Source organism: Anthonomus grandis, chromosome 19 (genome assembly GCF_022605725.1).
Source record: "Anthonomus grandis grandis chromosome 19, icAntGran1.3, whole genome shotgun sequence".
Taxonomy (NCBI): Eukaryota; Metazoa; Arthropoda; class Insecta; order Coleoptera; family Curculionidae; genus Anthonomus; species Anthonomus grandis.
This window is the reverse complement of record NC_065564.1, coordinates 6,136,272-6,151,852: the sequence shown is the minus strand read 5'-3', so window position 1 is coordinate 6,151,852 and position 15,581 is coordinate 6,136,272. Positions and strand designations below refer to the sequence as shown.

At 33.2% G+C, this 15,581-nt stretch overlaps 1 protein-coding gene and 1 long non-coding RNA gene across 8 annotated transcripts in view; one reads left to right on the top strand and one right to left on the bottom strand.

Annotated features, from left to right (window-relative positions):
* Positions 1-8,633: 8,633 nt before the first annotated feature.
* LOC126747749 (uncharacterized) lies at positions 8,634-9,410 on the top strand. The gene is made up of 2 exons (XR_007664373.1): positions 8,634-9,022; positions 9,363-9,410. It is a non-coding gene; the product is annotated as an uncharacterized LOC126747749 (long non-coding RNA).
* Positions 9,411-9,726: 316 nt separating this feature from the next.
* The window catches only part of LOC126747748 (nuclear hormone receptor FTZ-F1), a 105,363-nt gene continuing 99,508 nt past the window's right edge, over positions 9,727-15,581 (bottom strand). For 4 of the 7 annotated variants that reach the window (XM_050456552.1, XM_050456550.1, XM_050456551.1 and 1 more), the window contains one exon: positions 9,727-14,935. In XM_050456552.1, the coding sequence (XP_050312509.1) occupies positions 14,789-14,935 (147 nt within the window). In that variant the 3' untranslated portion in view covers positions 9,727-14,788. The remainder of the gene's footprint in view (positions 14,936-15,581) is intronic. The other 3 variants (XR_007664370.1, XR_007664371.1, XR_007664372.1) reach the window with 3 other exon arrangements.

The following is a 15,581-nucleotide window of genomic DNA, read 5'->3' as shown; positions in this document are numbered from 1 at the left end:
TTGGATTTTTGATATGTCATTCTTCACACCTTGGACTAACTTTTACCTTTCACATAATTTTCCATAGGTATACAGGGTGTCCCTGGAAATAGGGACAAAGTTCCTTCAAGAAAAACCATGAAAATTCCCATAAAACCACTTTACAAAAATTTACATTAAAAATATTTAGAGCCACTGTACAGGGTTGGATTTTTTATATGTTACTCTTTACACTTTGGACTAACATTTTCCTTATTACATAATTTTTCGTAAATGTACAGGGTGTCCCAGAAAATTAAGACAAAGTTACCACAAGAAAAAACATAAAAATTCTCATAAAACCATTTTACAAAAATTAAAAATAAAAATATTTAGAGCCACTGTACATGGTTGGATTTTTGGTATGTTATTCTTCGCACCTTGGACTAACTTTTACCTTATTACAAAATTTTTTGTAAATGTATAGGGTGTCCCTGGAAATAGGGACAAACTTCCTTTAAGAAAAACATAAAAATTCCCATAAAACCACTTTAGAAAAATTAATAATAAAAATATTTAGAGCCACTGTACAGGGTTGGATTTTTGGTATGTTATTCTTCACACCTTAGACTAACTTTTTTCTTATTACATATTTTTTTGTAAATGTACAGGGTGTCCCAGGAAATTGGGACAAAGTTTCTACAAGAAAAAACATAAAAGTTCCCATAGGACCACTTCACAAAAAGTAAAAATAAAAATATTTAGAGCTACTGTAAAAGGTTGAATTTTTGATATGTTACTCTTTACACCTTGGACTAATATTTTTCTCATTACATAATTTTTCGTAAATGTACAGGATGTCCCAGGAAATCGGCACAAAGCCTCTTCAAGAAAAACCATGAAAATTCCCATAAAACCACTTGAGAAACATTTAAAATAAAAATATTTAGAGCCACTGTAAAAGGTTGAATTTTTGATATGTTATTCTTCACACATTGGACTAACTTTCTCTTTATTACATAATTTTTCATAAATGTACAGGGTGTCTCAGGAAATCGGCACAAAGTTCATTCAAGAAAAATTATGAAAATTCTCATAAAACCATTTTACAAAAATTAAAAATAAAAATATTTAGAGCCACTCTACAGGGTTGGATTTTTTATATGTTACTCTTCATACCCGGGACTAACTTTTTCCTTATTACATAATTTTTCATAAATGTACAGGATGTCCTAGGAAATTGGCACAAAGTTCCTTCAAGAAAAACCATGAAAATTCCCATAAAACCACTTTACAAAAATTAAAAATAAAAATATTTAGAGCCACTGTACAGGGTTGGATTTTTGGTATGTTATTCTTCACACCTTAGACTAACTTTTTTCTCATTACATATTTTTTTGTAAATGTACAGGATGTCCCGGGAAATCGGGACAAAGTTACTACAAGAAAAAACATAAAAGTTCCCATAAGACCACTTCACAAAAAGTAAAAATAAAAATATTTAGAGCCACTGTAAAAGGTTGAATTTTTGATATGTTATTCTTCACACATTGGACTAACTTTCTCTTTATTACATAATTTTTCATAAATGTACAGGATGTCTTAGGAAATCGGCACAAAGTTCCTTCAAGAAAAACCATGAAAATTCCCATAAAACCATTTTACAAAAATTAAAAATAAAAATATTTAGAGCCACTCTACAGGACTGGATTTTTTATATGTTACTCTTCATACCCGGGGCTAACTTTTTTCTTATTACATAATTTTTCATAAATGTACAGGATGTCCTAGGAAATTGGCACAAAGTTCCTTCAAGAAAAACCATGAAAATTTCCATAAAACCACTTTACAAAAATTAAAAATTAAAATATTTAGAACCACTGTACAGGGTTGGATTTTTGGTATGTTATTCTTCAAACCTTAGACTAACTTTTTTCTTATTATATATTTTTTTGTAAATGTACAGGATGTCCCGGGAAATCGGGACAAAGTGACTACAAGAAAAACCATAAAAATTCCTATAAGACGACTTCACAAAATGTAAAAATAAAAATATTTAGAGCCACTCTACAGGGTTGGAGTTTTGATATGTTACTCTTCACACCTTGGACTAAAATTTTTTTTATTACATAATTTTTCGTAAATGTACAGAATGTCCTAGGAAATCGGCACAAAGTTTCTTCAAGAAAATTCCCATAAAACCACTTTACAAAAATTAACAATAAAAATATTTAAAGCCACTGTACAGGGTTGGATTTTTGATATGTTACTTTTCACACCTTGGAGAAACTTTTTCCTTATTACATAATTTTTCGTAAATGTACAGGTTGTCCCAGGAAATCGGCACAAAGTTCCTTCATGAAAAACATGATAACTCCCATAAAACCACTTTACAAAAATTAACATTAAAAATATTTAGAACCACTGTACAGGGTTGGATTTTTGATATATTATTCTTCGCACCTTGGACTAACTTTTTCTTTATTACATAATTGTCTATAAATGTACAGGGTGTTCCAGGAAAGGGACAAAGTTACCACAAGAAAAAACATAAAAGTTCCCATAAGACCACTTCACAAAAAGTAAAAATAAAAATATTTAGAGCCACTGTAAAAGGTTGAATTTTGGATATGTTATTCTTCACACATTGGACTAACTTTCTCTTTATTACATAATTTTCTGTAAATGTACAGGGTGTCCTTGGAAATAGGGACAAAGTTACCAGAAGAAAATTCCCATAAAACCATTTTACAAAAATTAAAATATTTAGAACCACTGTACAGGGTTGGACTCTCGATATGTTATTTCTCGCAGTAAAAAAAATGTACTGTTATATTCTGATTTTGCGCACCCTTTGACAAAAATTTGTACTAGTCGCATAAAGGAATGAAGAAGAAATTTTCTTTCAATTGTACAAATAATGCTAAATTAAGACTTTGATGCTCTGATTTTGTACAAATGTGTTAGAAATTTGCCCTTTTTCTAACTGATTTTGTACACTTTTTCCAAAATTTGTACTAAACTTTAAGGGTAGGTATAAATTAACAAAAAAAAAACTTCATAATTTGACAGTGATTTATTCTACAAACAAATCCACTTAAATCCACATAAATTATATGTACAACCGTTCAATCACACTGCTTTTTTTTAATTATTTAATTAAATAGGTGTAGATTTTTTTTATATATAAATATATATAGTATTTTGTAATATATATATATATGACAAAAAATAAGCAATTAGGGAGGAGGGGCCGTCTCGCGCGCCAATCACAGCGAAGAATTGAAAAAAAAAAAGAGAAAACAAACATTTGCGCCCAAAAGGCCCTAAGACGAAACCCTTCTTTTGTTTCTTTTTTTTGGAAAAAAAAACATTATATAGTACATTTACGCAACAGTAACAACCTACTATGTATTTACTTAACAATTATATATAATGTATACATAATGAATAACGTGTTTTTTTTTGTTTCAAAAATTATATACAAGGGGGAAGGGGGGGGATTTGGTACACCGTACATACGACCATAGTACGTACAAACTATAAAATTGTGATATAGGGCTTCTCTTTAATTTTTTTACATAATGGTAACGTTCAAGTAACTATACAATTTCTAAGCACCATTTAAGAGACGAATATCACTTACTTTGGAGGGTCATCCTGTATTTACATATTGTGTGGCCCGCACACTCACCCGATCCGGTTCCGGTTGACCGGAATTTAAATTTAAAAAAAAAAAACCGTTTTCTAGACTCTAATCTACCCAGTGATGGTCGGAACCTTTTCTTTTGTGATGCATTTCTCTCTCTCTCTGTTTATAATATTATTTATGTGTTCCTTATCACAGTTCGGATGTACATAAAAAAATAAATATAGCTCTCTCTCTCTTTCTCTCTCGTTTTTTTTCTTATATAAATTTGTTAATATCGTTTACTGAGAAGCACAGTTTTAAAATTAACTTCAATTCCTATTATTTGTAGGGTGGCTCATATATTAAGAGGCATGCGCGTACACCTGATTTTGCTCCAAGGGATTTAAAAAAAAATCATTTAATTGTACAAAATTTGTATGGTAACGCATGTTTTGTACACGAGTTTAAAGTCGTTTTGGTGCAATTCAACGGTGTATTGTTAGAGGCTGATTTTTGTTTAAAAAAATGTACAAAATAAGCAAGGGTGATTATTTGTACATTTTGGAACTTACAACAGTCTGCTATGAACTTTGTCTTGAAATTTGTCTTTTTCTAGTACAATTAATATAAGGAGCGTTAAAATAATTTGGCATATTTTTATTAGATCTTAGTAGGCTGATTTTCGTTAAAAAAAATGTACAAAATAAGTAACGGTTATTGTTTGTACATTTTGGAACATAAACCGTCTGCTATGAACTTCATAAATGTACAAATTCACCATAGGCTTGAAATTTTTCTCTTTTTAGTACAATTAATATATGTAGCGTTAAAATAATTTGATAAATTTTTATTAGATCTTGGTAGGCTGATTTTCGTTAAAAAAATGTACAAAATAAGCAAGGGTGATTATTTGTACATTTTGGAACTTACAACAGTCTGCTAGGCACTTAAAAAAATGTACAAAATCACCACAGTCTTGACATTTGTCTCATTCTAGTACAATTAATATATGTAGCGTTGAAATAATTTGACATATTTTTATTAGATCTTAGTAGGCCGATTTTCGTGAAAAAATGTACAAAATAAGTAACGGTTATTGTTTGTGCATTTTGAAACATAAACCGTCTGCTATAAACTTCATAAATGTACAAAATCACCATAGGCTTGAGATTTTTCTCTTTTTAGTACAATTAATATATGTAGCGTTGAAATAATTTGATAAATTTTTATTAGATCTTAGTAGGCTGATTTTCTTTAAAAAAATGTACAAAATAAGCAAGGGTCATTATTTGTACATTTTGGAACTTAAACAGTCTGCTATGAACTTCATAAATGTACAAAATCACCATAGGCTTGAAATTTGTCTCTTTTTAGTACAATTAATATATGTAGAGTTAAAATAATTTGATAAATTTTTATTAGATCTTAGTAGGCTGATTTTCGTTAAAAAAATGCACAAAATAAGCAAGGGTGATTATTTGTACATTTTGGAACATAAACCGTCTGCTATGAACTTCATAAATGTACAAAATCACCATAGGCTTGAGATTTTTCTCTTTTTAGTACAATTAATATATGTAGCGTTGAAATAATTTGATAAATTTTTATTAGATCTTAGTAGGCTGATTTTTATTAAAAAAATGTACAAAATAAGCAAGGGTCATTATTTGTACATTTTGGAACTTAAACAGTCTGCTATGAACTTCATAAATGTACAAAATCACCATAGGCCTGAAATTTTTCTCTTTTTAGTACAATTAATATATGTAACGTTAAAATAATTTGATATATTTTTATTAGATCTTAGTAGGCTGATTTTCGTTAAAAAAATGTACAAAATAAGCAAGCGTTATTATTTGTACATTTTGGAACTTCAAAAAATGTACAAAATCAGCACAGTCTTGAGACTTATCTCTTTTTAGTACAATTAATATATGTAGCGTTAAAATAATTTGACATATTTCTATTAGTTCATAGTAGGCTGATTTTCCTTAAAATATGTACAAAATAAGTAAAGGTTGTTCTTTGTACATTTTAAAACCTAATTGTTTCATTATGTTCTTATAAAATTGTACAAAAACGAGCAGTATATTACCTAAAAATACACAACCTTGGATTTTAATATTTTAAGTACAATCGAATTTCGGATCTTTATGGAGTACTGTCTAATAATACAATGTTTTATTGTACTAGAAATTTTAAAGTTCCCACGGAGACAAAGATTGTTTTTAGTACATTTTTTATGCGCGCCAAAGGCCTCAAATAGGTCGTTCTTAGTACATTTTTTGAACTGAATTAATCCATAAGACATTAATATTTTTAGTACAATTAAATTAGTACAAACGTATGCGTGGCCAGAGGCCTTTAATCACGAGGCAATGTCCGTTTAATTGTACTAAAAATATTAAAATCTTCACGTATGGCCGGACAAAGATTGTTTTTAGTACATTTTTTTTAAACTGAATTCATCTACTATAAACTCTAAAATTGTACACAATCGACCTGGTCACAGATACCTTCGTTTTTTTGGAGGGGTTGGGGAGGGGGGAAACCAAGTTTTTTGCATAAAAATGTACTAAAAAAAAAGGCCTGGAAAAGGCTATTTTTAGTACAATTAAGTTGGTACAAAGCAATGCGTGGACAAAGGTCTTGCATTACCAAGCAATATCCAATAATATACCGTTTAATTGTATTAAAATTCCGAGGCAAAGGTTGTTTTTAGTACATTTCTTACTTAAATTCAATTATTAAGAAATTGTACAAAATTAACCTGTCCAGAGGTTACTTGTTATTTTTTTTCAGGGGAAAAATCATACTGTACATAAAAATGTACCTAAAAAAAATATGAGCGGCCAAAGGCCTCAAATAGGTCGTTCTTAGTACATTTTTTGAACTGAATTCATCCATTAGACTTTAATATTTTTAGTACAATTTAAACCTATGCGTGGCTAGAGGCCCTTAATCACAAGGCAATGTCCGTTTAATTGTACTAAAAATATTAAAATCTTCACGTATGCCCGGACAAAGATTGTATTTAGTACATTTTTTAAACTGACTTCATTTACTATAAACTAAAATTGTACACAATCGACCTTGGCAGAGGTACCTTCTTTTTTTTTTGGAGGGGTTGGGGAGGGGGGAAAATATGTTCCTTGCATAAAAATGTACTAAAAAAAGAGGCCTGGAATAGGCTGTTTTTAGTACAAATCCATGCGTGGACAGAGGCCTTGCATTACCAAGCAATATCCAATAATATACCGTTTAATTGTATTAAAAATATTAAAATCCCGAGGCAAGGGTTGCTTTTAGTACATTTTTTCTTAAATTCAATTATTTTGAACTTAGGAAATTGTACAAAATTAACCTGTCCAGAGGTTACTTGTTTTTTTAAAGGGAAAAATCGTACTGTACTTAAAAAAATATGAGCGGCCAAAGGCCTCAAATAGGTCGTTCTTAGTACAATTTTTGAACTGAATTCATCCATTAGACTTTAATATTTTTAGTACAATTAAAACCTATGCGTGGCCAGAGGCCCTTAATCACAAGGCAATGTCCGTTTAATTGTACTAAAAATATTAAAATCTCCACGTATGGCCAGGTAAAGATTGTATTTAGTACATTTTTTTAAACTGCATTTATCTACTATAAACTCTAAAATTGTACAAAATCGACCTGGTCAGAGGTACCTTCTTTTTTTGGAGGGGATGGGGAGGGGGGGAAACCACGTTTTTTGCATAAAAATGTACTAAAAAAAGAGGCCTGGCAAAAGGCTGTTTTTAGTACAATTAAGTTGGTACAACCAAGCAATATCCAATAATATACCGTTTAATTGTATTAAAAATATTAAAATCCCGAGGCAAAGGTTTTTAGTTCATTTTTTACTTAAATTCAATTATTTTGAACTTAGGAAATTGTACAAAATTAACCGGTCCAGAGGTTATTTGTTATTTTTTTAAGGGGAAAAATCATACTGTGCATAAAAATATACTTAAAATAAAAAAAAGGGCCGCCAAAGGCCTCAAATAGGTCGTTCTTAGTACATTTTTTGAACTGAATTAATCCATTAGACTTTAATATTTTTAGTACAAATAAATTAGTACAAACCTATGCGTGGCCAGAGGCCATTAATCACAAGGCAATGTCCGTTTAATTGTACTAAAAATATTAAAATCTCCACGTATGGCCAGGTAAAGATTGTATTTAGTACATTTTTTAAATTGAATTCATTTACTATAAACTCTAAAATTGTACACAATCGACCTTGGCAAAGGTACTTTCGTTTTTTTTGGAGGGGATGGGGAGGGGGGAAACCAAGTTTTTTGCATAAAAATGTACTAAAAAAAGAGGCCTGAAATAAGCTGTTTTTAGTACAATTAAGTTGGTACAAACCAAAGGTCTTGCATTACCAAGCAATATCCAATAACATACCGTTTAATTGTATTAAAATTCCGAGGCAAAGGTTGTTTTTAGTACATTTCTTACTTAAATTCAATTATTAAGAAATTGTACAAAATTAACCTGTCCAGAGGTTACTTGTTATTTTTTTAAGGGGAATATCATACTGTACATAAAAATGTACTTAAAAAAATTTTTTAGGGGCCAAGGGCCTCAAATAGGTCGTTCTTAGTACATTTTTTGAACTGAATTCATCCATTAGGCTTTAATATTTTTAGTACAATTTAATTAGTACAAACCTATGCGTGGCCAGAGGCCATTAATCACAAGGCAATGTCCGTTTAATTGTACTAAAAATATTAAAATCTCCACGTATGGCCAGGTAAAGATTGTATTTAGTACATTTTTTAAATTGAATTCATTTACTATAAACTCTAAAATTGTACACAATCGACCTTGGCAAAGGTACTTTCGTTTTTTTTGGAGGGGATGGGGAGGGGGGAAACCAAGTTTTTTGCATAAAAATGTACTAAAAAAAGAGGCCTGAAATAAGCTGTTTTTAGTACAATTAAGTTGGTACAAACCAAAGGTCTTGCATTACCAAGCAATATCCAATAACATACCGTTTAATTGTATTAAAATTCCGAGGCAAAGGTTGTTTTTAGTACATTTCTTACTTAAATTCAATTATTAAGAAATTGTACAAAATTAACCTGTCCAGAGGTTACTTGTTATTTTTTTAAGGGGAATATCATACTGTACATAAAAATGTACTTAAAAAAATTTTTTAGGGGCCAAGGGCCTCAAATAGGTCGTTCTTAGTACATTTTTTGAACTGAATTCATCCATTAGGCTTTAATATTTTTAGTACAATTTAATTAGTACAAACCTATGCGTGGCCAGAGGCCTTTAATCACAAGGTACTAAAAATATTAGATTCCCCACACATGACCAGGCAAAGGTTGTTTCTAGTACATTTTTTAAACTGCATTCATCTACTATAAACTCTAAAATTGTACACAATCGACCTGGTCAAAGGTACCTTCGTTTTTTTTTGGAGGGGATGGGGAGGGGGGAAACCACGTTCCTTGCATAAAAATGTACTAAAAAAAAGGCCTTGAATGGGTTATTTTTAGTTCATTTTTTTAACTGGATTCGCCCATTAAATTTTAAGATTTTTGGTAAAATTAAGTTAGTAGAAACCTGTGTGGCCAAAGGCCTTGCATTATCAAGCAACGTCCAATAATATACCATTTAATTGTACTAAAAATATTAGAATCCCCACACATGACCAGGCAAAGGTTGTTTCTAGTACATTTTTTAAACTGCATTCATCTACTATAAACTCTAAAATTGTACACAATCGACCTGGTCAAAGGTATCTTCTTTTTTTTTGGAGGGGATGGGGAGGGGGGAAACCACGTTCCTTGCATAAAAATGTACTAAAAAAAAGGCCTTGAATGGGTTATTTTTAGTTCATTTTTTTAACTGGATTCGCCCATTAAATTTTAAGATTTTTGGTAAAATTAAGTTAGTAGAAACCTGTGTGGCCAAAGGCCTTGCATTATCAAGCAACGTCCAATAATATACCATTTAATTGTACTAAAAATATTAGAATCCCCACACATGACCAGGCAAAGGTTGTTTCTAGTACATTTTTTAAACTGCATTCATCTACTATAAACTCTAAAATTGTACACAATCGACCTGGTCAAAGGTATCTTCTTTTTTTTTGGAGGGGATGGGGAGGGGGGAAACCACGTTCCTTGCATAAAAATGTACTAAAAAAAAGGCCTTGAATGGGTTATTTTTAGTTCATTTTTTTAACTGGATTCGCCCATTAGATTTTAAAATTTTTGGTACAATTAAGTTAGTACAAACCTATGTGTGGCTAAAGGCCTTGCATCACCAAGTAATATCTTCTATATATTCGCACGCATGACCAAGCAAAGGATGTTTCTAGTACATTTTTTAAACTGAATTCATCTGCTATAAACAATTGTACGAAATCGACCTTTTCCGAGATAACTTTTTTTTGCAGGAGGTTTTTAGTACATTTTTTCAACTGGGTTCACCCATTAGACCTTATTGTTTTCGGTACAATTAGGTTAGTACAAACTTATGCTTGTATCACCAGGTAATAGTTTAATTGTACTAAAAATATTAAAATCCCCACGCATGCCCAGGCAAAGGTTGTTTTAAGTACATTTTATAAAATCAAAAAAATGTACAAGATCGACCTGACCAGAAATTACTAATTTTTTTTTGGTAGGGAAAAACTATGTTCTTTGACCCTCAAAGAGGTCATCTTTAGTACATTTTCCTGAAATTGAATTCACCCATACTTATTTTAGTACAATTAAATTACTATATACCTAAGTGTAGTCAATAATATACCGTTTAATTGTACTAAGAATATTAACTATTGCCCCTGATCAGGCTTAGGTGCTTTTCAGTACATTTTTGAACTTAAAAAAATTGTACCAAATGAACCTGCGATTTTACTCTTTTTAGTACCAAATAATGGCAAACCAACCAGGGGCGCCCATCACCCATGAATTGTACAATTAAAAGATCTTCCGAAATATAAACCGGGAAGTTTTTTTCTGGTGTGGTCCGCACGTCAACCGGATCTAACACGCCGTGTGTTTCGCGCAATATTCCAAATATTTGAGCCACCCCATAGCAAAAAACAAACTTAATGCCATTAAACTGAACAAATTTTTATACAATACCACCTAAAAACTACCGTTAAAACCTCCTACAGCTCGCATTATCACAATTTTATCATTTAAAAAAAAAACAAAAGAAGAACATATTTATGTATGGTTTATCAAATTGCATGCTCACATTGTTCCAGTTTCGATGTTCGGATGTTCCCTTTATGTAGAAAAATATCGATTTAGTGCAAAAAAAAACTTTTTAGGACCACGGTACCGCCATATAAAGAAACAGGGGGGGGGCAGGGTTACGCCTATATAAAAAAAATCATGTTTACACTTAACCTAAGAAAATAAAAAACGAAACTTATCGATAAATACAAAATTAGGGTTAGTCCTTCACCACGAAAAAGTAAAAGCTAGAAAAGTGCGTCCTGTCACTCACTCTCTCTCTCTCACACGCGCATCCACCCAAACAAAACAAAATTTACATGTCTAAGATGCCCTTGAATCCCTCGGGAGCACATTTGCCTGGAATGTGTAGCGTTTACGAACTATTAGTTAAAAAAAAAAAACTGGGATGGCACACCCCTTCACGATATAACGGTCGTACTGGGCCGAGCGGGTGGGACGAGTGCGGGACTAAGTGACGTGGCGCGCTTGCGCCGTTCGTTAAAGATTTACAAAAAAGAGACACGAGATGACAGCGAAACGGGATATTTGGTGGCCCGATTTGGCACCCGGTGACTTTTTCTCGTAGTTCACCATAAAACCAATGAGTCTGTCTTTTTCTAACATGTTTGTTGTTCTTTGCAGATTCTCGGGACACCACGGCGTCCAGACGGAGACTGGAAAGAGAAGCAAGGTAGGTGCCCATTTATTAACATTTGGCCTGCTCGACTTCCTGATTTAAGTCCGTTCGATTTTTCACGTTTCGTCGGAAAAAAAACGACAGTAGTTTAAAAAGTTTTTGACGTTTCTGCTTCCAAGTCCATCATCAGGATCCGTTTTATTTTACTGAGTAAAATTATGAATTTAGTCGCAGTGGTTCTTGAAATATGCTCCAAACTGTACAAATTACTCTGGTCATGGACCTTGGATCAGAAAATCGGGTGTAACTCAGAAACTATTAGAGCTACAGGAGTCGTTTGTATATCAAAGTGTTTGTTAAAGGGCGCCCAATAGTTTCGTTAAAACCCTTTTTAAATCCCTGGAAAACTCTGTGAAATATTCAGGGAAATGTAGAATTTTTTTATAGGAACTTTGATCTAAGCCACGACTGAGCCAAACAAGCTCTTTCTGACCAAATATTTAACTTAGAGCGACGTTTTTGACGTCAAATCCATCCTCAGGGTTGCTGTCATTTTGGTGTCAAAAATCGTAAATTTTCTTTTAGCGGTTTTTGAGTTACAGGCGAAAATTTCGAGGAAACATAAAAAAAGTGATTTTTAAGACCTTGGGTTAGAAAATTGGGCGTAACTCAGAAGCTATTTGAGCCACAGGGGTCGTTTATGCATCAAAATGTTTATTAAAAAGCGGACAACCCTTACGTGAAAACCATTTTTCAATTCCTAAAAAATTCTGCGAAATATCCAGGGAAATGTATAATTTTCTTATTGGACCTTTGGTCTAAGCCACGACTGAGCCAAACAAGTTTTTTTTTGACCAAATATTTAACTTAGAGCGACGTTTTTGACGTCAAATGCATCCTCAGGGTTGCTGTCATTTTGGTGTCAAAAATCGTAAATTTTCTTCGAGCTGTTTTTGATTTACAGGCGAAAATTCTGAGGAAATATAAAAAAAGTGATTTTTTTAAGATCTTGTGTTAGAAAATTGGGTGTAACTCAGAAATTATTTGAGCGACAGGGGTCGTTTATATACTAAAATGTTTGTTAAAAAACTCCCTACCCTTATGTGAAAACCGTTTTTAAATTCCTGGAAAATTCTGGGAAATATCCAGGGAAATGTATAATTTTTTTATCGGACCTTTGGTCTAAGCCACGACTGAGCCAAACAAGCTCTTTCTGACCAAATATTTAACTTAGAGCGACGTTTTTTACTTCAAATCCATCCTCAGGGTTGCTGTCATTTTAGTGTAAAAAATCTTAAATTTTCTTTGAGCGGTTTTTGATTTACAGGCGAAAATACCCGAAAAATATAAAAAAGCGATTTTTTTAAGACCTTGTGTTAGAAAATTGGGTGTAACTCGGGAACTATTTGAGCCACAGGGGTCGTTTATGCATCAAAATGTTTACTAAAAAGCGGGCTATCCTTAGATGAAAACCGTTTTTAAATCCCTGGAAAATTATGCGAGATATCCAGGGAAATGTATAATTCTTTTAATTGGACCTTTGGTCTAAATCACGACTTAACCAAACAAGCTCTTTCTGAATAAATATTTAACTTAGAGCGACGTTTTTGACGTCAAATCCATCCTCAGGGTTGCTGTCATTTTAGTGTAAAAAATCGTAAATTTTCTTTGAGCGGTTTTTGATTTACAGGCGAAAATGCCCAGGAAATATAAAAAAAGTGATTTTTAAGACCTTGTGTTAGAAAATTGGGTGTAACTCAGGAACTATTTAAGCCAAAGGGGTCGTTTATGCACCAAAATGTTTATTAAAAAGCGGGAAACCCTTGCGTGAAAACCCTTTTTAAATCCCTGGAAAATTATGCGAAATATCCAGGGAAATGTATAATTTTTTTATCGGAACTTTGATCTAAGCCACGACTGAGCCAAACAAGCTCTTTCTGACCAAATATTTAACTTAGAGCGACGTTTTTGACGTCAAATCCATCCTCAGGGTTGCTGTCATTTTAGTGTGAAAAATCGTAAATTTTCTTTGAGCGGTTTTTGATTTACAGGCGAAAATTCCGAGGAAATATAAAAAAAGTGATTTTTTTAAGATCTTGGGTTAGAAAATTGGGTGTAACTCAGAAACTATTTAAGCCAAAGGGGTCATTTATGCATCCAAATGTTTATTAAAAGGCGGGAAACCCTTACGTGAAAACCGTTTTTAAATCCCTGGAAAATTCTGCGAAATATCCAGGGAAATGTATAATTTTCTTATTGGATCTTTGGTCTAAACCACGACTGAACCAAACAAGCTCGTTCTGCCCAAATATTTTACTTAGAGCAACGTTTTTTACTTCAAATCCATCCTCAGGGTTGCTGTCATTTTAGTGTAAAGAATCGTAAATTTTCTTTGAGCGGTTTTTGAGTTACAGGCGAAAATACCCAGAAAATATAAAAAAGTGATTTCTTCAGACGTTGCCTCAGAAAATTGAATGTAACTCAGAAACTATTTGAGCCACAGGGGTCATTTATGCACCAAAATGTTTGTTAAACAACGCACAACCCTTACAAAAAACCGTTCTTAAATCCCTGGAAAATTCTGGAAAAAATCCAGGGGAGTGTGCGACTACTTATTAGTCAACCAAAAATGCTCTATTTTGGTCGAATTTTCGTTCCAGATAGACGTTTTTGGTACCAAACTCATCTTCAGAATTCCAGCTACTTAGGTGGGGTGGAAACAATTAATTAATTGCTCCAAAACAGGTGTGAACCGGTCAAATATCCCGTTTACAATTAAAAAAAAAATAAGAGAAGTAATTAAGTATTATCACAGCCATTAATTGAACCTCTACAACTCCGGCCCAATTACCAGAATAAACAACTGAAGGGGGGAGGGGGCAAGCCACGCCCATGTGCCGCGCCCCCCACCCTCGCCCCGGCCCGGTATCACAAACTTAATAAAAAAAAAATTCCTAAACTAAGCACTAAAACAAACGAGAAATCCGAGTGGTACCGTGGCCGCCTTTTAATTAATTAATTAAAACGAAAGTCCTCAATTTTAACGAAAAAACAAACAAACAGCCCCACTCTTTTGTACTTCGTCAAGGCATCCGTAGTTCGATTTTCCCGCTTAGTTTTCAACCCCGAGACTTAACAAACAAACAAAACAAGACAAAAAAAAATAATTAACAACTTTTATGAGATTTCCCTCTTTCGTCCTCTTCTAATACATAACCTCACTATGTACACGAAATTTTTAATCTGGTAAGCCGCTATTGCACACGGATATGGTAACGTCGTGGTATCATCCAACAATGTGGTGGGGGTGGTGCGTCGGGGGGTGAGGGATGGTTATTTCCGTTTCGCGTGGAGCATTTCCATGAGGAGGGTCTGCGTCGGCGCGGAACCGTTGCAGTGTTTCACGTAGAGGTGCTCCTCGCCACGGGCCGCCAGCGAGTGGATGTCTTGGAGGATCGACTGCATCCGGTTGAATTTGTCCTGGAAAAAACCTCGATTAGTGTCAAGTTGAACGAGTGAGGAGAGGGAGCAAAGTCTTTGGGAGGTTCCTGAGATTTGTCCAGGCACTTGGGAGTCATTGAGAGGGAGAACAAGGAGGAATCTTGTGTTTCAGGTTCAAAAGCAAGATTTCTATTATCTAGATGATTTTATTATTGGAAGCAGGAGTTAGGAGAATCATGCTCTTCTTCCAGGCAATTGGAAGTCATATATTCAAGTCCTTGAAGGTGAACAAGGTACTCCCTGAAGAAGAAGGATAATTAAAGATTCTATGAGTAGAACAAGGAGCATGCTATTCGTCCAGGCATTTGGAGTGAACAAGTCAATCTTGAAGAGGGATAATAAGGAGGAAACTTGTGTTTCTTCCAGGCAGTTAAGGTTCTAAAGGAAGATTTCTATTATCTAGATGATTTTATTATTGGAAGCAGGAGTTTATGAGAATCATGCTCTTCTTCCAGGCAATTGGAAGTCGTATATTCAAGTGCTTTGAAGGTGAACAAGATTCTCCCTGAAGAAGAAGGATAACTGAAGATTTTTATCAGCGGAAGAAGTACAGAAGAACCTGGCTGGCCAGAATCCGACTTCCTGGAAGATTATCATGATTTCTTGAAAAATAAGAACGATTTCT